Source organism: Ursus americanus, chromosome 7 (genome assembly GCF_024610735.1).
Source record: "Ursus americanus isolate L20-20 chromosome 7, mUrsAme1.1.p, whole genome shotgun sequence".
Classification (NCBI taxonomy): Eukaryota; Metazoa; Chordata; class Mammalia; order Carnivora; family Ursidae; genus Ursus; species Ursus americanus.
Window position 1 is genome coordinate 65810933 of NC_142133.1, and position 24272 is coordinate 65835204.

The window sequence follows — 24272 nt, forward strand, 5'->3', positions numbered from 1 at the left end:
AGGGGGAGTGGAAATTAAAAAGTGAAATCTAGCTTAGGTTCCAGAGGGTCAGCTGCCTCAGCCGAGAGGTGCTCTGTGTTAGCAAAGTGGAATTACTGCCGTTTTATCAATATAGAAACAGGTTCAGCTAAGCTCAATGCCTTGTTTAGGGCGAGTTCATGGGCTTTTTCCTGAGGTTGCACAGGCCTCTTGAAATTCACCCCCTACAGGAGAGAACCATCAGAGGGCCTAGGGAGAAGATGGATCTTTTTTTTCCTGCCAAGTCCCGCCACGCCTTACAAATAAAGATCACTTAATGACCTCACTTATGGGGTATGCTAGTTAATTTAGTTTTTTTAAAAAAGAGATATTTAACTTACCTGGTTTTAAAATTTGAGGGATATTCGTTTGTATTTATTCAATAAATACAATAGACTAAAATACTCTTTGCTTCATTGTGGTTAGATAAAAGTGAGAAAGGAGAGCAGGAATTGAGGAAGAAAAGGGAGAGAAGGAAATAGAACATAAGTAGGAAAAGAAAAAGAAGGCAATGTAGCAAGGAATCATCTAGAAGGAGGCTCCTGTGATATCCTGCACATCACTGGACTGTAGAATTCAAAGGGAGTAACCTCTTGTTAGCATGCCATGAAAATTTAACACTTCCTTTTTTGAACCTTTAGGCTCTGTTCCAGTTACATCACCAAGCTCACCCCTTACCCTGTCAACCTTCCACGGGCATCCTGTTATACCCAGGATTCCATGCGAGGCTCTGGGGCTGCAAAGATGCAGGGCACCGGGGTCTCCCCATGGCGAGAATGAAGCGTGAGATGAGAGGGGTGGGGGCAGCACAGATGAGGATGAAGGTGTGGGTGCAGGGGCACTGTCAGGATTGGGCACCAGTGGGCTGAGTCCAGGCGAGAAGGCAGTGGTGGGGTCAGAGCATTCCTGGCGGAGCAAACAGCAAGAAGAAGGGTGCACATGGCCTCGCAGAGGCTCCAGGTTCAGGAATCCTGGGGTCCGGGGTCCCTTTCGTTATAAGCTCCTCCCAGGGTCTGGCGCGGGAAGAAAGGGCAGTTCTTTCTTGGTCCTTGGAAATTATGCCAGATATCCCTTCCCCATGCCCCCCAATTTCAGCAGCTAATTGGACACAAGGCCTGACAGTTCTGCCCCGGTGAGGCTCACTGGCCCTGGCTTTTCCATCCCCAGGCCCCAGACTGGGGCGAGGTTAGTGTCCAGGACCTCAAGCATTGCCCTTAATAGAACATTAGCCTCTGAGGCCTTCATGCTTAGCCTGGCTCTTGAGCTCCCCTCAAACAGCACCCCATCTTCCCAGATCCAAGGATCCCAAAGCAGGAGGTTAGGACCCCACCTCTTGGGGGTACAATGTCCATGAGAGCAGGTGGAGGAAGGAACATCCCCTTTTCCTCAGAGCTCCCTTTCTGACAGCAGCCACCAGGCACAGCCTCAATGCAGTCTGGTGGACGCTGATTTTCCAGCTGGAGGGCCCGGGTGGGGATCTCTGTGTGGCACAGTGGGACCCAGCCAGGCCGGGCCCATCCAGGTTCCCTGAGCCTCATGGACCCCCGGCAGCCCTGGTGGCCACCTTGACTGGGGGGCGTGAATCACCTTAAAACACGAGTGCAACAGCCCAGCTTCCTGGGCACACAGATGCTAAAGCTCCTTGCCCCATGCCCTCCCCTTCCACACTCGTGCCCGTGCCCCTGTGCCCACGGCTGGTGTCAGAGCCGGCCTAGCAGGGCGCAGCAGAGCCCTGTGGAGAGGCAGGCAGGAGCAGCTGCACCAGGGGCTGGGAGACTGGGCAGGGCTTCATCTGGGAGCAGGCGGCTGAATAATGAATTCCAACTCTGAGCCTGCACTCCCAGGCTGCACGCGGGGTGCACAACGCGCACACACACAGATACACACCCGCCGGGCTGACAACTTGGAGGGGCGGGGGCTGGCAGGGCTGGGAGGCTCTGTGAATCGCTGGAAGGAGCCGCTCCTCGGGCTCGGTTGCCTTGGTCTCTGTGGGCAGCATCCGAGGGGGCGCTGGAGGCGGAGGCAGCAGTGCGGAGAGGAGGGAGGCGTGTGAGTGAGTGTGAGCTGCGCTCCGCCAGGCTCACTCCTTCCGGGCTGCTCCCGCCCAGCAGTGTCCAGGCGCTACACACCAGCATGGCTCTGCTTGTCCACCTCAAGACAGTCTCGGAGCTGCGGGGCAGGGGCGACAGGATCGCCAAAGTGACTTTCCGAGGTAGGGAACCCCCTGTCCTAGAGGGACCCCAGCTCTGGGCTGATGGGCATAAGGCAGGGCAGGGCGGATGGATGGGAAAAGTTCTCGCAGGGTTGGGGCGATGAGGTTTTCCATGGGCAGCCATCTGCCCCTGGCCTGACTGGCCATTGTGATTTCCTGACAGTCAGGGTCCCCCGTGTTGCCTTGTCTGCATCTGTATCTGTCCCTCCCTGCCCTTGCCAGCGTGCCATGCGCCTGGTAGGGTGCCGAGTCCTCTGCCTGCGGGGGTCCTGGGGAGGCAGAAGTAAGAACCCCATCTCCGAGCTGAGGGAGACCCAGGGCTAAGAGGCCCAGCCCTGCAGAGCCTCAGTGGGCCCACTCCTCCTCTCCCTCTCCTTCCAGAAGATTTCCTTGGGCACAGGGTGGGGGTGGGCTCTTCAGACTGGAAGCCCCAGCATGGCTCCCCAGAAACCAGGCAGCCAGGGGCTCTCTGGTTGAGGATACTATTGGCTTCTTGTGGATCTTTTGGTGAGCAGGGATCCTGCGAGCTTCACTGGCTTCCCCTCCGTCAATTCTCTTCCTATCCTCCTCCCCACTTGTGCATCCAGTAGCCACTTACTATGTTCTATGTGCCTGGAGGCTGGAGGCTGAGCGTGACCCAGGCTCTGTCATTGAGGAGCCCACCTCCAGTGGGACAGAAGGACCAGTGGACAGACAAGTAGGACAGCTGCATGATATGATGAGGCTGGGGACAAGGGCAGCATGCAAGCCATAGAAGCAGCACCCGACCGGGCTGAAGCAGGAGGGTCAAGGAAGGCTTCCTGGAGGAGGTAGCACCTCAGCAGAAACCCAAGGGGCTAGCAGGAGGGAACGAGGTGAGGAGGTGAGGGCAGAGCTGGTGCAGGGGACAGGATGCTCAAGGCTGGGAGAGGAGCTGGAACGTGGAACAGGGAATAGACAGAGGATCCATGAGGCTGGAGCCCAGAGTGAGTACAGAAGCTGAGGCAGGAGAGACAGGCAGAACCAAGGAGGCAAGGCTGCCCTTACCCTGAGGACAGCGGGCAGCCCCTGAGGGTTTTAAGTAGAAAACAAGAAGGGCAGGCTTTCCTGTGTTTACTGCCCGCCGGCCTCTGCTTCTGCCTGGCCGCAGCCCAGCCCTCTGGGCCAGGGGCGTCTCCGGTGGCCTTTCACCAAAGGCCAGGGCACTCCTCACTAGACAAGGCCCTTCTTCCCGGAGAGGGGATGAAGGTGGCCGGATGGGGGAGGAGCTGAGAGAACCCCACCAGATTAGAGAGCAAAGTGAACATCAGGCCCCGGCTGGGAATTAGGAGGGATAGGTGAGAGCAGGGGCCGCAGCCCAGTGCCCACGTCACCCCTCAGTGGCGCGGGCTGTGGCAAGAGGCCCGGGTTGTCCACACTGCGGCCTGTTGTGCACAGACTCGGCAGGGGTGCTGGGGATCGCCTCTCCCTGCTAGCAGGTGGGGGAGGAAAGGGTAGGCAGGCTGCCTGTTGCTTCCCACACCAGCCCGAGGACGGCTTTGTCTCCAGCACCCTGGATCTCTGTGTGCCACCTGCTGGCTTTAGAAAAAGCAAGTGTGCCCTTCCATCTGTGAGATGTGTCCCTGTGCTCCACAGACAGCACAGCCCTCAGCCGTTTAGCTACGATCGCTATGCCGTTGCCGCCACGATAGGACAGTCCCCGGCTGGGCAAACCAGGCGCGTTTGTGGGCGGAGACACCACGGCCCTGTTGTAAAGACATCTGCGTGGCATTAGTGCAGGGGCTGAGGCACAGAACCTCACCCCCAGCCCTGGGTGCTCAATCCTGCAAGCCCCGTTATCTCCTCCTGGTCAACCGGGGGTGAGCACACTGTCTGTCTGACGCCCACCTTTTTCTTTGAGGCCTGGAGCCGGCCCTCCAGCCTCAATGGACCACACAAGAATTTGCCTCCTTGCAGGCTGGGCCCTCTGGACCTAGTGGAGAGATCCACTTGCAAGCTGTGTACCTGTGGCAGGTGGCCACAGACAGAGCTCTGGGCAAGGAGCTGGGCATCAGGAATAGGCCGATGGCAGGCAGATTTCTAGAATGCGTCCTTAGAACAACCAGAGATGCCTCAGCCATTCATCTTCTGCAGGCAGCAGTTGACAACCAGAGACACCCCCAAAAGACCAACATTAACAACAATTCAGAGGAGCCGACCCACTCCAGAATGTTCCACAGCATCTCCTGGCATACACAACCACCAGTGTCCAAGCAAACAGCTACAGGGGGAAATGAGAAACTGGTGAATAGTCAGAGGGAGCGGATGGCCCCGAGTTCCCTTAATCCCTGGAGTGAAGTTCAGTGACAGATTGGGTGAGGGAGCCCTAGTGGCCTGGGCCCGTTGGCCGTGACCCCGGCAGACAGGATGAGCTGGTTGAAACATAGTCTGACCTTCTGTGCTGTGCCACCCGGGACACTTAGGGGCTGTGGTGGGAAAAGGTTGATACGGAGTCAGAAGCCCTGGGTCCCATCGGGGTTCTGCCGCTCACTTCGCCTCTCTAGTCCTCATCTTTAACATGGGGACGTGGAGAACATCTGCCTCACCGGCTTGCTCCAGGGAAACAGTAGATGTTGGAGGAGTTTGAGGGAAGGGCATTCAAATGACTGATGTCTGCGAGGCACCCATTCCAGTGCTCCTTGGGGGCAGCTGCCGGTTCCAGAGCCATCTTCTCTCCAGTGCAAGAGAAGAGAGGAGAGAGCATCTGAGGACTTCCTGACCTGTGCCAGGAGCAAGCAGCTCGGGCCTGTCCTCTGCTCTGTAGGGATCCCCCGGCTAAGATGTTCCTCGGGAACCTAGGCCTGGAGCAGATGGCCCCTGAGACTCCGTTCCCATGTGGGCTGGACACTCACCAGCTGTGTCCCTGGCCAGCCCTCTCGTCCTGCCGCAGGGTCAGCAGCCTCCCCACCTTCAGGCTCACACCCAGCTCAGCGCCCAGCTCCACTCCAGCTCTTAGCTCTTACTCACCCAATGGCCACTCTTAACCCGATCCTGCCCTTATTCATTCACTCACCGAACATGCTTATATTTGTGGACAGGCCTAGGTCTGGGGGTGAAGACACAGCCCCCTCCTGCAGGGGTTACAGCCCATTGCATCAGACAGGAGACACCAGAAGGCCTGGCCCCCAGTCCGAGTGGTGCACACAGACCCCAGAGCCTCAGGGCCTCAGCTTCCCACGAACAAGATGAGACCATGGTCCGCATTTGACTCAGAGGCCTGCAGCCAGAATCAGGAGAGGGCTGTCTGGAAAGGTGCCATCTCAATGGCAGGTCACTACTCAACATTTGTCCTTTTCCAACTGCTAACATCGTTCTCGGCATTGATCAGAACCAGGAAACACAGGGTGGGAGGGCCTGTAAGTTCCTCTAGGCCAGCCTCTGTCCAGTGCTCAGCCCATGCAAACCTGGGGAGAACCTGGGCTGTCCGTGGAAGTAGCGACAGACTGTCTGGGGCCAGCTGTCTGATCTCCCTGTACTCCCCATCCCTGAGCTTTCTTGCCAAGGTACGGGGTTTGGGGATTGGATGTGTGAGATGGGTGACATCTGGGGGTTGTGTCTGATCTCCAGATAATTCACCCGAACTGGTGATTGAACCGGTGGTGATAAAGGTCTGCTTTATCAAAGACTTCTCCCTCCTCCTCTACCCAGCCCACTCCACTGCATTTCCATAACACAGAATTTCCTGCCACTCCCCAAAGATACAAGCCCTGTATATCTCCAGATCTTGAAACATTCATCTCTTTTGGCTAGAACAACGCCCACCCCACCGTCCATCCTGAGAACTCCCTCCTCTGTGAAGCCTTCCCCTTTCCTAGCAGTGCTAGTGTGCGTACTCTTGTCGAATTCAGCTAGGGCGCTTGGTGTCTTAGAAACTGCCCCAGTTCTGTAGGCTGCACTCACGTCCGAGTACCTTCAAGACAGAGATCCCACCTTAGCTATCCTGAGCCCCATGCGGAGCCCTGGGACCTGTCATCAAAACGAATATGACACAACTCCTGTCTTTGAGGTATTCACTCATCAGTGGCTTTTAAACCTTCCACTGTGGCACGGCCATTCTTTGGCTTAGCATCCCCAAATGAGAGCCCCCCACCCCACCCCAGCTTTCTATCCAAGGGGGAATCCAGGGCTGGAAGAGGCCTCAGCAGCCACAAAAAGAACCCTCCATCGACCTCCGAGCCCAGAGGGTCTTCTGGGGCCCCAGAGGGAGGCTGACCCAATCCTCTAGCAAACGCTGGGGAGTCCAGCTCTGGCCCAAAGGTCAGAAGCAAGAGGGGCTGCGTGTGGCCCGAGCACTTCCTAGACTATGCTCTTTCTGCACACAATTGTGTACAACACGTCGTACCGGGCGGGGCTTCGTAGGCAAACCAGGGTCTCATAATCAGAGAGGGATGTGTGCAGACATAATGGGGAAATGGTGTCTGACTAGGGAGGGTCAAGGTGTGCCTGGGGTGAGCCATAAACAGCAGCCTGTCCCGGGGATGGCAGCTTCCTTCCTGCAAGTGTGGAGATGCAGAAGGAGGGGTGAGGGAGAGATGCAGAAGGAGGGGTTGTTGCAGGAGGCGAGCCCATTCTGGGTGAGGGACTGATGGGACCAGAGGCCAGAGGAGGGAAATCCCAGTTAAGTGCACTGACTAGGAAGCGACAGATTTGCCTGGAGCGGAGGCTGCAGGGAAGTTCCGGGGAGGGAGAGGAGCCAGGATCCATGGGGCCAGGTGAGTGACGGTATGCTGGGAGGGGGTGGGGCCCCGGCCTAGGCATGGGGGACCAGATGCCCGCACTCATGGCTGTGGGGACCACCAGGATTCCAAATTAGATTTCTTTCTCCCATTAAAATGGAGGCCCTCTCCCTCTTGATGGTCAATAGGACTTCTATCTGGAGACTTCGCTGCCATCCCTGGTGAATGAGGCAGAGCAAATCAGTCCCCCAGTCCTGGGAGGCTCCCGGGATGCCTGGGCCTGTATGTGCACTCCTGCCCTGCCCCACACCTCCTCTCTGAGAGCGTGTGGGCTAAGTGTCACCCCCACCAACAAGGGGGTGGGCACTGCCCCCACAGAAGGGGACAAATGGAGGGGACCCTTAGGACAGTCTCGGCAGCCCACACTGGCTGTGGACCTAGCTCTGTGCTTTCACTGTGCCTCCCACAACCTCCACTGTACCCAGCTCACACAGGCCCGTCACCACCTGACCACCTAGGGGTGAGGGTGGGGACAGATCTTCTCTGTCTAAAGTCCCAGGTGGTAAATGTCCCCGCCTCGCACCCAGAGCAAGCCAATGCAGACCTCGGAGAGCAGGCAGAGCCGGCTGAAAATTCCCCGGACTTCTCCTGCTTTGATGAGTGTGTTTTCATGATATGAAAATGACCATAAAATTGTCTTCTGCTACAAAGGCCCTCAGCAAAAATGCTGCTGGAAATGTGCTCAGAATAGATTTACAAATAATTTCCCTGAATTGCAATGCCTTCCTTGGTTGTCTTACCCACCCTCACTCATAACATAAAAGCTATAGCCCTCCCACCTACGCCCATGGCTGGGCCTGACCCTTTTTTATTATTAACTTCTTATAACGGTAAGTCTCAAATACATACAAGAGCTGGGAAAGTAGTGCCTTGGCCCCCAAGCTCTCCCAGTGCAGTCTTAACATCTGTGAACTCCTGGCCAGTCCTGTCCCATTTGTGCCCCTCTTCCTCCTATACCCCAAATTATTTGGAAGTGAAGCCCAAACACCACACCATTTCATTTGAAAATATTCATTACATAGCTATAAAAGACAAGGACTCAATTTTTTTAAACTCACACATTATATCACTCCTAAAAAACTAACTCCTTCATACTTTCATATAGTCAGTCAGTGGTCAAATTTCTAATTGTCTCATCGATGTCATAATTTTCTTCCAGTTCATTAAAAGCTACATTTTCATGTGCTTTGTAAATCACGTGGTTTATCATTCATTCACTCCTTCTTTCATTCACAGATAATAATATTCAGTGAGGGTCAGCTATGGACCAAGTGTTATTTTAGGCTTGGCGTGACAGCAATAAATTAAAGACATAGTCCCTGCCCTCAAGGGGAAGACAGTCATTGCACAAATCACCATGAGCAGCGTGATGAATATTCTGGAAAGGGAGGTACAGGTGCAGGGCAGCGTGAGGCAAGGGAAACCCATGCAGACCAGGAGGTCCGGAAGCTGCGGGGTGGGGGGCGTGGGGGATGGGCTGATATTGAAGCTAGCTCTTCTTAGCTGGGACAAAACCTACAAAAGGCCCCATTCCAGGCAGAAGGGCTAATAGCAGTATAGATGCGATGGTGTGGAGCCACATCAAGGGTTTAGGGAGCTGGGAGTGCTTGCTGGGGATGGGGTGGGAGTGGCCTGGAGGATTGGCAGGGGCCCAAACACAGAGGGTTTGAACTTCTGCTTTGTGAGTGAATAGGAGTCAAGGATGCTTTTAGCAGGAGAATGGGAAAAGGGCATCTGGTTTTGGAAAGGACACTCTGGATGTCAGGACTCCAGACCAAGAGCCCAGGGAGGAAGCTGGCACCAAGGTACAGGTAGAGGGCTATGCCTTAATGGGAAGGCTGTGGGTTTGGAGAGAAGGGATGACATCAGTTCAGAGAGGGGGTAGTGAGCTCTGGAGTTGGTAGTGAGCAAGAGGGCAGGCTGAGAGTGCCTCTGGATTTCTTACTTGGGTACTTGCATGGGTGGTGAGGCCCCTGGTGGAGGAGGGGAGCATGCGAGGAAGAGCAGGTTTGGGGGTGGGGGCACAGAAAGGACAGACTTGTCTGTCAGTCATTCTAGTGAAAATGTCCTCCAGGAAGCCAGAGATCAAGCTTGGTACAGTGAGTCCCCAGGAAGGTGGCTGGAGCCCAGTGTTTTGGAGTCCAGGGGGTACGCGAAGGTCTAGGAGAAGGTGAGATATGCCTGAGTCCTTACAGGGCTGCTTTGGGGTCAAGTGAAAAAGGCGATATACGTGAACGGCTCTACACACTGTAAAGTGCTATGTATATGCATACAGCTGTGTATATGTATATGATACACACTGTAAAGTGCTATGTAAATATAAGGATTATGCTCTGCGTCCCATGCACCTGCTGCAGACTTCCAGAGAGACAGGAGTAGACCAGATCATGGACTCTCGGGGACTCCGTGGACTCAGGGATTTGGGCGGGGAGGTGGGCAGAGCCTTATTGACCCACCTTGGGATTCCTGCTGACACTCCGAATTTTTCCAGGCATGAGATGATGGGGTAAAAACACCTAGAGCCACAAAGGCGGGCTCCTCCAGGGCGGGCAGTGGGGGCCCCCACAGTGCCTGGCGCAGAGCAGCCCTGGGATAGAGGTGACACCCACAGGTGCAGGGGGAACAGTTGTGATTCGTGGCAGGGGCCACTCTGCATCCCCCATCCCGGCAGCACCAGGCAGCAACTGCTCCTCACACTGACAGCTCCAGGAGGGTCTCCTGAGACAGAGAATATCATGTGATCATTTTTACCTTCAGCCCGTGTCTACTTCCTGCTTGAACTTGATCCACCCCTGATACAGTGGCTCAACAGTCTTTGTTACTACTTTATTTTTTTTCAAAGCTGAAGGGCTCATTGGCTTAGTTGAAAGTCTGTTTCCACTCACTGGCTTCCCCCCCCCCCCCCGCCCCAGCCAACGTTTAAGATAAAATCAGTTTTAACAATATTTTTACACCCTTTAGGAATGTAAAAAGTCACTTTCCCACCATGCCTTATTAAATGCCCAGTGCCTGGTATAGAGCAGGTACTCTGTACAGCTTGTGGATCACTAGGACCATGGGTTCCTCTAATCTGTCACAGACATGGGGGAACCTAAGACCTGGCAGTGGCTGAGTGTGTGGCTGGCACTGTCTTAGGCTCAAGGGAAAACACCACGCTCTCTTTGCCTCAGTGCCTGGGTCTGAAAAATAGACCTGGGGCCATCAGTTAGTTACATAACAAAGTCAGAGTTTGAGTGAGCACTTAGAAGGAAGTGTAGGTTAAGCTGAGCCAGAAATGGGGTTTATAATCCCTGCCCTGTCCCCTGCCTCTCTGATGAATCTCTGACATAAGCCTGAGTTTCTACTGTGTATACCTGGGTGTTAACAGGACAGGGAAAGGAGAGATAAATGAATGAAGGTGGAAATTATATTTGAATGAGATTTGTAGAAAATAAAGGGTTTAAAGTAACTGGAGGCTCCATCTAACTGAGAACTGGGGGAGAGAAGGGACAACCTTCCTTATGGGAGGCCCAGGGATTCTGCATAACCCAAATCTGGCTCTCTGAGTCCCTGGTGATTTTTCAGAGAGCACATTATTTAAGGACTATTGTGAGGAGAAAGTGTTATTACAGGAGATAATTACAAACAACTAGACACAAAAATCATTAGGGATATAGAACATTTGATAACGCCTTGACCTAACTGGCATTTCTAGGACATTCCACCCCAAACTTAAAGATACACATTCTTCTCAAATGCACATGGACTATTCATCGAGCTAGACCATATGAAGGGTGGTTAAACAAGTCTCGATATATTTCAGATGACTGGCATCCTGCAAAGTATGTTCTCTGACCCCAGTGGGATTTACTTAGAAATTAATAACAATAAGAGATTTTAAAAAGCTCCAAATATTTGAAAATTAAACAATATCCTTCTAAATAACCTATGGTCATAGAAGTAAACAAAAGAGAAATTATAGAACATTTCTAGCTGAATGATAATGAAAATACACCATGTCAACATTTATAGTTTTAAATACCTACGGCAGGAAAGAAAAAAGTCTAAAATCAGTGATCTAGGTTTCTGCTTTAAGAAGCTACTAAAATTAAACCCAAGTCTTAAAAAAATCATGCTAATTGAAATAAGCCAGACACAAAAGACCACATATCATATGAATCCATTTATATGAATTGCCCTGAATAGACAAACCCATAGAGATAGAAAGTAAGTAAGTTGTTGCCAGGGACTGGGGCAATGGGAAATGACCACTAATGAGTGTGGGCTTTCTTTTAGGGTGACACAATATTCTGGAATTAGTGGTAAAGGTTGCACAACCTTGTAAATGTACTGAAATCACTGAATTGTACACTTAAAGTGGATAAATTAAATGGTTTGTGAATTTCATTTCAAAAAATAGAAATAAGTACAACCAAAAAAATATTAAAACCAAGAATATAAAAAAGGAAATGAGAAAGCCAACAAAGCTGAAAGTTGACTCTTTGAAAAAAATTAATAAAATAGGTAAACCGTAGCAAGAATGACCAAGAAAAAAAAAAGCAAGAAAATGCAAATTATCAATATCAGGAATGAAAAAAAGGATATCATTTCATTAAAAAGAAAATAAGAAAATACCATGAATAACTGTATCTCGGTTAAGTTTCTACAACTCAGATGAAGCAGACCAATCCCTTGAAAAACACTTTACCAAACTGACACAAAAAGAAATAGAAAATCTGAAGAGTCCAGAATCTTTTAAAGAAATGAAATTCGAAATAAAAATGATGATGATAATGATGGTAAACTGCTTTCCCATCAAGAAAACTTTAGGTCTCCATAGCTTCGCTGGTGAATTCTAGAAAATCTTTAAAGAAGAAATAATACTACTCTTACACAAACTTTTAGAAATAGAGAAGAAAGAACACTTTGTAACTCATTTCACCATACCAAACCCTGATAAAGACCTTATCCAAAAAGAACATTAGAGTCCAATACCGCTCGTGAACAAAGACGTAAAAATCCTTAACAAAATATTGGTCGATTGAGTTACAATCCACGAAAGGGGTAACACATCATGACAAGTAAATTTTATCCCAGGAATGCAAGGTTAGTTTAAAATTAGAAAATTAACCAAAGTATTTCACCACATTGACACAATACAAGAGAAAAACCACCAACAGATACAGAAAAGCTTTTAACAAAATTCAACACCTATTCATGATAAGAATGCTCTGCAAACCGGGAAGAGGGGGGATCTTCCTCAATCTGATAAAGGGCAACTACAGAAAACATCCAGCCAACATCATACTTAATCCTGAAACAAAGAGTATTTAAACACAGAATATTACTCAACAACAAAAATAAATGAATTACTGGTATATGCAACAATACGGATGAATTACATAAATATTACATTGACGAAAAGAAGCCAGACACAAAGAAGTACGTTCTATATAATACCATTTATATTAATATTAAAACAGGCAAAACTAACTTTGGGGTGATAGAAATCAGAACAGTGGTTACTTATAAGAGGTAGAGACTGATTGGAAAGTGAGGGGCGAGAGACCATCTTAAGAAAATGGAGATGTCCTAAATCCTGATTATGTGATAATTACACGGGTATACTCAGCTATTGAAACTCACTGAGTTGTGCGCTTAAGATCCGTGAATGTAAATTTTACCTCGTTAAAAAAAGAGCTAATCACACCTAAAATACCTAAGACTTGAAAAATATGTAGATGAGGAAGAAAGTCATTTCTGATTATATACTACTAACAATAAGCTAACACAACGTGATTCACAGTAGAGAAGACCATTTTTATGTTTGAGACATAACTTAAATGTCCAAAGCAAGAACAGGACCCTTTAATGGAATAATAGCCGTTTTTTAATTGGGTGATGAACTATGTCCCAGGCGTACAAGCACTACCGTTTGCTCCATTTTATGGACGAGGAAACTAACAAAGAGAGGTTAACTTCGCTAGCAAGTGGGAGAGCTGGGGTTTGAACTCAGGCAGTATGGTCCAAGAGCCTCACCACTCTCCTGTGGCCCCCTGTACCTGGAAGGGAGCTGACACTTCACTCAGTTTCACAGTTTCCGGTTCCAGGATGTAAGCCGGTCCAGGATAATTGCCCCCAGTTTTCAGATGATGGCTCTGAGACTCCAAGGGCTGGAAGAGCCAGTTCCTGACACGGGTACAGGGCATGATGTCCCTGAAGCTTGTCCTCAGGACATTCCCCTTCTCCTTTAGATGGCCCAGCACCCCACCCTCTGTCTTCTCAGGAACCTGGACCCCAGGACCCCGATCTCAGGTCTTCCTTCAGTGGGCTGCTCCCTGAGGGGAGACTTTCATTTTCCCCTTGACCATTGGAACTCGCCTGTCTTATGACCTCCTACTCCTTCAAGGCTCCATTCTCTGCTCACACTCACAAACACTCGTTCACACTACCCTCTCTGCCTGGATGTCCCTCTCTCTCCCATCTCCCCAGGGTCAATGCCCTTGCCTCTACCATGTCTTCCCTGATCTGCTAAGCTGAAGTAATTTCTCCTTTTCCTGTGTGCTCATTTTATTCCCACTCTGTTGCTTGCTAATGATCAAATTTTGCCTTGTATAGTAGGTAGCCTTTTACCTGTCTGAACTCTCCCCCTGCTGGATTATAATAAGCTTCTTCGGCCAGTGCCCCACGACAAAATCTCTTGTATAACAACTGTGCCCTCCTCCAGGGCCGAATGGCCGTGCTGCCACAGCAGGAGCAGAAGACTCCCTTGCATGTGGGAGTGAATGAATGCACACCAGCTACCAACCCAGTCCCTACGTACCTGCCTTTTCTCAAGGTCTGGCTCTAACAAGGTCAACTGCCTGGAAGAGGGAGCTGTTTGGTGCAGACGGGGCACTTTGTACCCTTAAGTCACATCCGTGAAAGACTAGCACTCCATCCTGCAAATGAGACAAGAACTGAGCTCACCCTTATCTAGGAGGGTAGCTGCAGGAGGGATATTTTAAATGGCAAATGATATACCGGATACTTCTGTGAAGCTTTGGACTCTTGAGTCCCTCCATTTGGGTGTATCCGACATCGTGGCACTTCTTATAGTTGTGAGCTCAGAGTCTACTATCCAAACTTGATTTATTGTCTCAAGGACGAGTTTATTCCAAACCCAACAGCTCCGCTATCCCCCGAACAGCTCCCTCCGAAGGAAGGGTGTGCTGTTCTATTTTCCCTGATCTCCTGCTCACTCTACCCACAAAGCCTCCCCACTGCAAGGAACAGGCTATTTTCTTCCTCTCAAGCCTCATTCTCAATCTTCTCCATGGCAAGAAAGGGGATTGGATATTGGGATTTTAAGTGCTTTTGTCTGAAAGCCATTTGAAATGGAGCTGAAATGTCAACATGACCGGTGTTGAGTGGAGAAGATGGTAAGTGGAAATGAACTTGAAAGGAGAGACAGGGTTAGGAATCCTCACTGATAACTTGGAAGGGATGACAGAGGTCCCCTGGCTCTGTCCTAGCGAAGACAGAGGACCACCAGAATGATCCCTGATGCTGTTTGTACAAATCCACCTAAAACGCGACTTTTCAAAAATGCTTAAGGACATTCTGTCTCTGTACTAGTGATTTGGTTTGGTTTAGCAAATCTTTTTTTTTTTTTTTTAATATCTAGAGGTAAAATTTAGCTCATCCTGTTTGACAATATTCACCACATTTAAACCCCCAGAGCCTGAGGCAATGAGGTTTTACTGCCTTTTGGAGCAGAGCCCTGGTGTATAAGTTCTGCAGTGGCTAATTTCACTGTATTTTATGTCCTCTGTAACAAGGCTGTAGGAAATCCGCAAGTGGGGACGGGTCTGAGCCTCTGTGGCTTCCTGCACTGTATTGGACGGTCCCTCCCTGCCTCCACCCCGGCTGGGCTGCTTGGTTTTCACTCCGGGGAAACCCTGGAACACAGCCTCATCCAGGCTCATTACCATCTTTGAGGATGAAGAGGCCTTTGATGATTCTGAGCCACAGGTCCCTGGGGAAGCCCCGGTGCACACATATGCTCACCTGATTCCCAATTTACATTGTGTGTTACCTGTGGGGAAATTACAAGCAGCTCAGGCACCATCTCTCATGCTTCCCTGAACTGCCCTGGCTGCCCTGGGGTTTGTGGGTGAGATTTTTCTTTCTGGTTTTTCTGTTTTGTTTTGTCCCTGTCTAGTGCTAGAGAGGCTTTGTTTCCCATCTGTCTCCTTCGCATCTATTTTCCGTGTATGTAGCTTCTGCTTTATAGCTTCTTCCTCGTTATCTGAGATGCAGCCCCTCCTCCCACATGTCCATCCTCTAAACACACACACACACACACACACACACACACACACACACACACACACCCTTCCACAGACCTCTACCTGCCTCGGACAGCAAACCCCTGGCCTCCTCCTTGTCGGGGGGCAGGGTGGGTGGGTAGCTGCATACTTGCTCCTAAGTTCTAACCACCAGGCAGGCCCTGGAGATCTCTGTACCAACCCCTCTGATGACGCGAGTGAGGGAAGCAAGGCCAGGGGACAGAAGTGGCTCCCAGGGGATCGAGCCCCATCGCAGTGCAGGGTTGGAGGGGGCTCGTTCCAGCCCCTCCCTGGCCTGGTGTTGGCCGTACCGGTTCAGTGCGTGCGCCCCTCCCATGCCCTCTCTGCTGCCAAGTCCTTTCCTGGGTCCCCAACTTGCCCATCAGTGACAACCCCCACTCAGCCTCGGAGTGGGGCTGAATTCATCCTTGAGACAGTCCTTCAATGACATGGGCCACTGGTTTAGGTTGGTGGGGATTTCAAAGCATTTTTCTTTCAATGACAAAAGTAAAGCATGGTCATGGAAAAAATGTCAGACTGTAGTGTATACAGTCAAAGGCCAAAGTAGGCTGCTTCCAATCTCTTCTCAGGCCCCCTAGCCAGAGCTAACGGTTTCTAATGGTTTGAGATCTTTGTCTTTTCACAAAGGAATTTGGTTTGGGTGTTGAGGGTGGGGGAGTCGTATACAGGATCCCATTTAACATGCTAGCTTTTCTCCCCTCTTTGGTGTACAATTGAGAGATGAAAAAAAATTAATCCTAAATAATAATTTCTTTTTAATGTACCCTATCTCTGGGTTTGTCCTCATAGAAATTACAAGTCCTTCCCACATGCTTCTACCCCCCCCACACACTCTAAAAAACAAAAAATCCCCCCCAAACCAATATTTATTATCCTCTCTTCTCTGTACCACTTCTCTATCTCACACAGCACTGTGTCTTGGGGTATGGATTATATGGTATTGAACTGGAAACCTGTTCCAGCTCCCACTAGGCTATGAGCTCTCTGCGGGCAGGGGTCCTGTGATTGTATCCATTCCTTTATCCCGAGGCACCAGGAGGTGGCCTGGTATGTTGCAGACTCCAGTGAGTATTCCTCAAAGTAAACTGAGCTGGCCCATGCATCCCACACACTGCCCACCCTTGCCCCCCAGGACTGTCCTCCATCATTCCTGGTTATGGTTCTTCCAGCAACACAGCCGGTCCTCACTGGATGGGCTAGGAGAGCGGGCAGCTTGGCTTCTGCCCTGCCAGGTGGTGTACGGACATGGGCAGGTGGGGTGTGGGAAAATGTGTCTGTATCACACTTAGTAGTACCCGTGCCACTGGGGAAAGGAGGGGATGACATGCAGGAGAAAGTGCCCGAGGCTTTCCCCTCCAAGGCTGACAGAAAAATGAATGAGAATGCAGGGGGAAGATGAAGGCCCTTGGGTTTCGGGGAAGAGGGTCTGGGGTGGGCCTGGTTGTGTCGGGGCTGGCTTGGGCAGGAGCTCCTAGGCCTACAGTCACGGGGCGGCGGGGGGCGGGGGAGGGGGCTGCCAGCTGTCAGTGCGCCTGCCGCCCTGGGGACCAGGCTTCTGCTCAGGGCAGCTGCAGGCCAGGGAAAGCCAGCAGAGCTGAGGAGACGGCAAAAGGGGGCCAAGAAAGCCACCGGGAGAGCAACAAGATGGAGAAAAGAGTCTGGGGCTCCCCTTTCATGTCTACCTCTGACACGCCTGCCCCTTCTTACTTTAGTGTCCCCATTTGTAAGGGGGAGCTAGTGGCCTTTGACCTGCCGGCATCACAGGGCTCCCGAGGGGGGCAAATAAGACAGCACTTGCCTCAGCCCGGAGAGCACGGCCCATGACATGGGGCCCTGGCTGATAACAGCGCTATGTGAACCCAAATGCTGTCATGGAGAATGCCAGGTAGAGAGATCTGACCCCCGCTTCTTGTCCTCTTTCCCCACCCAGGGCAAGCCTTCTACTCCCGGGTGCTGGAGAACTGTGAAGATGTGGCTGACTTCGATGAGGTAGGATGCCCTGGGGGGCCGCTCGAACCCCGGCCCTTCCACCTGGACCCCTCTCCCAGGCCTTTGCACAGGAGAGCCCGGTGCAGAGTGACTGACCCACAGAAGGGCAGTGCGGACCCAGCCCATACCCTGCTGCCCTCTGGGGGATTTTTGTTCTCCAGAGAAAGGGCCCGCAGGTGTCAGAGGCCTAAAAATGAGCCCCTGGCTGAGGGTCCAGCAGTGCTCAAAGAGGAGCTTCCCTACCCAGATCCCTGGGAACATGGAGGGCTCAGGCTAAGCCCACCTGGGTTTCCAACAAAGCCCGTCTAATAGAGACATCACCCTTGTCTAAGAGTGATCGGGGTACCTCTCCCACTGCGTCTCCCGGAAAAGCTATTTTCCTTTTGAAACTCGGGCTCAGAGGGTTGATTGAGTAAGTTATTTGCCCCGTTTATAGCCCATTGTCTCAGTGTTCCCACAACCCTGCCCTTATTCCGATGTATGTTTGCATGTGTCGTGTATGTGTCATTCTCCTTTATCCCCATATTCCTTTTCTCCGTCTACAACCATTCTGGTGCATCTAACGTGCATCTTTTGGTTTCCTGTGTATTCTTACAAAATTTGTGTGGCTGTCTTGTGAGTATGTAATGGGTTTCCTTAAATAATATTGTGTTACATATTTTACTTTACTTCACTGAGCAAGATGTTTACGTTCCATCCATGTTGTTCCGAGAGTCTATTGCTTCTCCCTGCTGCTCCGCACTCTATGGGCACGTCCAAGACGTATGAGGGGGTTCAGCCTTTCTGGTTTGTCTGGGACCGAGGGGGTTCCTGGGACACAGACCGGAAGGGATAAAATGGGGAAAGCCCTGGTTTAACTGGGATGAGTTGGTCATCAGGCACATCTTTACCTACTTATTCCTCCAGAGAGGAAACTCCAGCGTGCCTCTAACCACCCCCAACCATCAGAAAAGCACTGAATATTCTTATGCATGTCTCCTTTGGACTTCCGTGAACATTTCTCTGGAATATACCCCAGGACCTAAAATCACTGGCTCCTAGGGTATGCATAAGCTTAAGCTTACTCAGCACTGCCATGGTCTACACTTCTACCAGCAATGCACGAGGATCCTTGATTCCCAATCCTTATCTACACTTACTGGCATTCAGCTTTCTGAAGTCTAACAGTGGTGCCTCATGGTCCTTTTAATAATACATTTAAAGTTTCCTATTCTGTAAATTGCCTGTTCATAGTCTTTGCCCTTTTTCCCTATCGGTGTAGCTGTCTTTTTCTTATTGATTTGCAGTAACTCTTTATATATGTCTGAGATATCAACCCTTTGTTGGATTAAGAGATTGAAATTTCTCTCAGTCTGCCATCTGTTAACTTTGTCCCTTCACTAACTAGAAATCCTTAATCCTGGTGTGTTTTCAAGTTTTACTGAAGACGCCTTTACACTCTTCTAGGTTACAGATATATTTCCCTACATTTTCTGATTTTATAATTGTATTTTTTTTTATCTTGTGTGTGGTTTTAAAGAGGGGTACAGTCTTATTTTTCTCCATGTAAGAAACTACTTTTCCTAACATCGGTTTGCTAAGCAATTAATCATCTCTCCATTTAGGGTCTATGTCTTAGCCTTCTATTCTATCCCTTTAATCTGTTTGTCTGTTCTTGAATTTAACACACTGTACTCATTAATATGGCATTTTCTTATGTCTTAGTATCTGATGAGGCAAATTCCCTCTGTTCACTCTTCTCTTTAAAGGTGAACTATTTATGGGCCTTTATTCTTCCAGATAACTTTTAAATAAGTTTATCAAGTCCTTCCAGAAACCAACTGGAATTTTGATTAGGTTCCATTGGATTTAAAAATTAATTGAGGAAGATGTCAATTTTTTATAATATTATATCATCTACTCAAATTATCCACAATCCTTTATTAGCATTTCTAAGTTTACCACATAGAAGTCATATGATCTTAATTATTGTCTTCTATTTTTTCAAAAAAAGATTTATTTATTTATTTTAGGGGGGAGGGGGGGGCAGAGAGAAAGAATATCTAAGCAGACTCTCACTGAGCAAGGAGTTCGACGCAGGGCTCCATCTCACACCCCAGGAGATCAGGAGTCTTTGAAACCAAGAGTCGGATACTTAACCAACTGAGCCACCCAGGTGCCCCAATCTTGATTATTTTCTAGATGCTTTCTGGTGTTAGTGTTATCATGAATGATGTCTGACTTTCACTACATTTTTTAGTTGGTTATTGCTGACCTAGAGAAATGCTTTCTTTTCCCTTAGAAGTTCCCCTTTTATCTGATAAACTTGCTGAGGTCTTTTACTCGTTTTCATAGTTTGTTCTGTTTCTTATGTAGGTGATCATATCATCTACAAAAAGAGGTTTTATCTCTTCCCTTCAGTCCTATCCCTTTACTTCTTTATCTTTCCATAGAGCATTGAACTAGCATTCTTAGTTCTCTGTTAGACAGTAATGATGATTGGTGGGCATCCTTTCTGTGTCTCCAGTATTAAAAGGAATAAATGCATCTAAAATTTTGTCGTCATGTATACTTGCTGTAATAGGATCTTACTATTTAAACTTGCCTAACTTGTTTGCTAAGAGTTTTTATTATAAAAGGTTGTTGAACTTTAAAGTTTCTTCTGCATCTATTGAGACAATAACTTTGCTTCTTCAGTATATTCCATAACGTTTTACTTTTAATACACTGTTATATTCAACTGGCAAATATTTTTATGCAGCATTTTTGCAGCTACGTTTGTAAAATTTTCATCATTTGATAGCGCATAAAATTTTCTGGAACAACGTGCGTAAAATAGATATTTGCTCTTCCTTGACCTTTTGGAAGAACCACATGTAATGGCATCTAAATCTGGATGGTTTGGGGAAGGGGCTCTTCAAACCCTTTTCAGTTTCTCTGTGTCTTCTTCACCAGTTTTGGATTTCTATATTTTTCTAGGCATTTTTACATTTCATCTAGGTTTTCAAATTTGTTGGCACCTATTTGATTGTAGTTTTAAAATTGTTTTAAAGTGTTTTTTGTGCTTCTAGTTATTTCCCCCTTTTTATTCCATACTGCATTTATTTTTATCTTTGTTCTATTTTTCTTGGTCTTGCTAAAGATCTGTTTATCCTATTAATCTTTGTAAAGAACCAGCTTTTGGCTTCATTAATCTCTTCTGTTGTTCACCATTTCATTGATTCCTGCCTTTTTCTTAATTATTTCCCTTCTCCTTGTTTATTTTATTTTGCTCTGTGGCTCTTTTCTTAAGTTCCTGAATTGAGTGCTAAGCCTGTTATTTTTAACTTTTCTTATTTCTTGATAAATGTATTTAAAGATATAAATTTTGCTCTATATTAACCACATCCTACAAAAGTTTATATGTAGTATTTTCATTATCTTCAGCTTTAAACATTTTTATGTTCTTTTATGATTTTCTTTTAAAGCCGAGTTATATAATGAGTTACATAATATAATAAGTTATTTAGTTTTCAAATGTATATGACATGTTAGCTCCTTATTTTTTTTCATTTCTAGTTTTCATGCATTATGATCAAAGAGCACAGTCAGTAGGATACTGATCCTTCGGAATTTATTGAGACCTCAGTTATGGCCTCTATTCATGGTCATAAATGCTCCCTCTACCTAAAAAGAATGTGTTCAGTGGAGGGTTCTCCATAAAGTGCAACATAAATTCAGACTTCTTAGTTACACTATTCAGTTCTTCACCTTTTCTGCTTATTTTTCTCTGCTAGATCTATCAGTTTCAAAATGATTACAATAAAATCTACTTCTACAATTGTTGATTTACATGGTTCTCCCTATAGCTGTCAGTTGTTGCTGGATGTGTTTTGACACTGTATTATTAGTAAGTTCTATATGTTCAAGATGGCTTTATCTTCTTGTCTATTTTTCCTGTTTCCAGTACTTAATATCTTTCTTTGTCTCTTATGACGTTTTTTGCATTACTTTCTATTTTGCCAGCTGTTAAGATTACAATCTCAGCTAATTTTGGTTCATTTGCCTGGTATAGCTCTTTCCATTCTTTTAATTTCTTGGTATATCTTTTTTCATGCCTCCATTTTCAGTATCTGTGCTTTTAAATTCAAGTGTGTCTTTTTAGGACATGTATTCTTTTCTTTTTTTTTTACTTATTTATTTGTCAGAAAGAAAGAGAGCACAAGCAAAGGGAGAGGCAGGCAGAGGGAGAAGCAGGCTCTCTGCTGAGCAAGGAACCCGATGAGGGATTTGGTCCTGGGATCTTGACCTGTGCCGAAGGCAGACACTTAACTGACTGAGCCACCCAGGCATCCCTAGGGCATGTATTCTTAGATTAAATTTTCTCTCCCAGCATGAGAGTCTCTGTGCTTTGATTAGTTTTATCCATTTACATGTATTGTAATTGCTGTTTTGATTTTTATTTCTACCACCACCTTATTTTATATTTTCCATTTACTGTCCTTTTTGTTTGTTTGTTTTCTTTTCTCCTTTCCAGCTTTCCATGGGATAGATCGGGTTTTCTTTTGTCAGGTGAAAAGTTATACATTCTACTTTTGTTTTCAAGGTAGTCACCCTTCCTTGGTCACGTTTAGGTATCCTTGTTGATAGCTGGAAACAAATCAGTAATTATAGTTCCGCTTCTCATGACAAGTATTGTAATACTCTCCTAGGCCTCTTTGATTTCCCTACCTCAGCCCACACTGTCTAGGTTATACAACTTTCATTCTAGGTTCTTGTGAATGTGTGTTCTCCTTTTATTTGCCCTCACCTTCTTTTTCTTCTTGAGGACAACAATGGTCTTCACCAAGATATCTGATCCCCTTTACTTCTCCTATTTCTTAAAGCATCTCTTGGCCTTGTTTTTCTTCTTATTTGAGTGCTTCCTCTAAAAGCAGTTTCGTTTGGATCTTTGTGTAGCCAACCTTCTAAAGCTTTACAAATCTGAGAACAGTTTCTTATTTCTTCAAATTTGAAGTCTTCTAGACTTTCACTAGATATAAAATTCGAGGCTCAAAGTTCTTTCCTTTACTTAAAAATATCAGTGCCTGTTGCTGGTGAGAAGTCTGATGGCCGTCTGGTTCTTGTACCTTTGCGTGGGATCTTCTCTTTCCCCCTGGGGGAAAAAAGTATAATTCCTTTATCTTTGATATTCTCAAATTTTATGATAATGTGTCTAACCGTGGGGTCTCTTATCTCTCGTGTTTTGCTCTATTTTGTGAGCTCTTTTCAAATCGAAGGCTTTCCATCTTTTATTTATTATAGAAAATTCTATCTCCATTATTTTTTTCAAATATTCCTTCTGTTCAGTTTTTATATTGTTCTCTTCTCTGCGCCCCATGTCATCAGATGCTGTTACTTCTACCTCTAGCTGCTATTTCTTTGCTTTTATATTTTTTCTTCTATCTGTCCTTTCCTGCTGTTTTCTGAGGGAGTTCTTCAAAATGATCTTCCAATTTACTAATTTGTTCTTTTTTCCTTAGGATTCCTTGTTGTTTTATATTGTTAATCTATGTCGTTATGGTCCATTTGTTCTAATGATCTTGCCCCCGTTGGTATATACTGTTCATTATGTTGTCTTGCCTTTATAAGAAATGTCTCTCCAAGTGTTTACTTGGCCCAGTTTAAGGGCCCCAGGGATCAGCTACTCTGTCTGCTGACCAGTACTGGGGAAGCATTGAAGGCCAGCTGGGTCAGACCCTACAGGTTGAAGGGCAGGTGTGAGCAAGGGCGGGGGCAGTCACCACAGAAACAGGCGGGCTCTCATCTCTAAGCCTTTAAGGAGAAACACGGTGGCCAGAAAGCAGGCTAGATTTTTAACCAACTGGTTTTGTGGAGGTCCATGAACACCTGTTTTTGTCAATCCTCATCCCAGTAGGGCTGTTGTCGCCATTTATCAGTAAAGGAGAAGGTAACGATCACCCCAAGGTAAGGCCAGGGATCAATCAGTAAAAGCAGAATTCACAAAGATTTCCTCCCACCCATTGTCCCACGGTTGAGTCCGCTCCCCGGCCTCCCCTGGGCAGCCTCCATTCTCCCCCTGACACAGATGGGTTGAAAGAGGTTTCGGTCTCTCATTTCTGTTTGTCTATTTGTTTGTTATGTCCTAGAATCTGTATTTCCCTCGTTTCTAGAGTTTCTCCAGGGTTGTCTTTGGGGTGGGAATCGACGGTCCTAAGTTACCATCCTGGCATGAAACAGGAGCTCTGTTGTGACCCCCTTAATAGCTTACCCCTTTTTTCTTGAGGTTTGTTTCTAATCTTTGGCTCAGCTGGGCTGGGAAGGGCCTCATGGCAGACTGTTTCCTTTGAAGCTGGTACTTAGCTGAGCAGTCACCAGGCTGAGAAGCCACCCAGAACCCCTGTCTCCTCCTCACATCGGGTCCATCCCACACAGTGTGGCTGTGCCTGTAGGCCCGGAGCTGGCGGCATGGGGAAGGAAGGCCTTGACTTTCTCTCCTATGCTCAAGAGTAACCACTGACCATCACAGCCAGCAAGCTGTGGCCTCCACAAGGACAGCTCTGCTCTAGACATCTCCCCACCTAGCTGTGTGACTTTCAGTTTGTTTCTAAGCCTCTGTTACCCTTCTGTCAAATGGGACTGATGATAGGTATGAGGGCTCTTTGTCAAATGATGAACAAAATGAGGGATGATGGTGACAGAGGAACCATGGCTGCCTACTATGCCAGCATCTTGGCCTTGGGCTTGCCCACTATACAACCTACGCTTCCTTCCCCTCCCCACTTCATCAGTCAGGCCCCGAAAGGAGGGGTTGGTTGAATGAAGACATAGGCAGCCTGGCTCTCCCTCACAGTCCTGCCTCCCCAATCATTCAGGCAGAGCATCTGACTCCCTCTTTCTCATCAAGCCTCCCAGGGGACGTGTCAGCCCAGGCCTCAGCCAGTGAGCAACCTGATGCCCCTTCCAAGGGCACTGCCACCCCTTTCCATTAACTGCACCCCGGGACACCTG

At 48.0% G+C, this 24272-nt stretch overlaps 1 protein-coding gene across 4 annotated transcripts in view; it reads left to right on the top strand.

Annotated features, from left to right (window-relative positions):
- The first annotated feature begins 2151 nt into the window (after positions 1-2151).
- The window catches only part of OTOF (otoferlin), a 91614-nt gene continuing 69493 nt past the window's right edge, over positions 2152-24272 (top strand). For all 4 annotated transcript variants that reach the window (XM_087863794.1, XM_045809241.2, XM_045809240.2 and 1 more), the window contains exons 1-2: positions 2152-2230; positions 17245-17303. In XM_087863794.1, coding sequence (XP_087719920.1) covers positions 2152-2230; positions 17245-17303 — 138 coding nt within the window. The remainder of the gene's footprint in view (positions 2231-17244; positions 17304-24272) is intronic.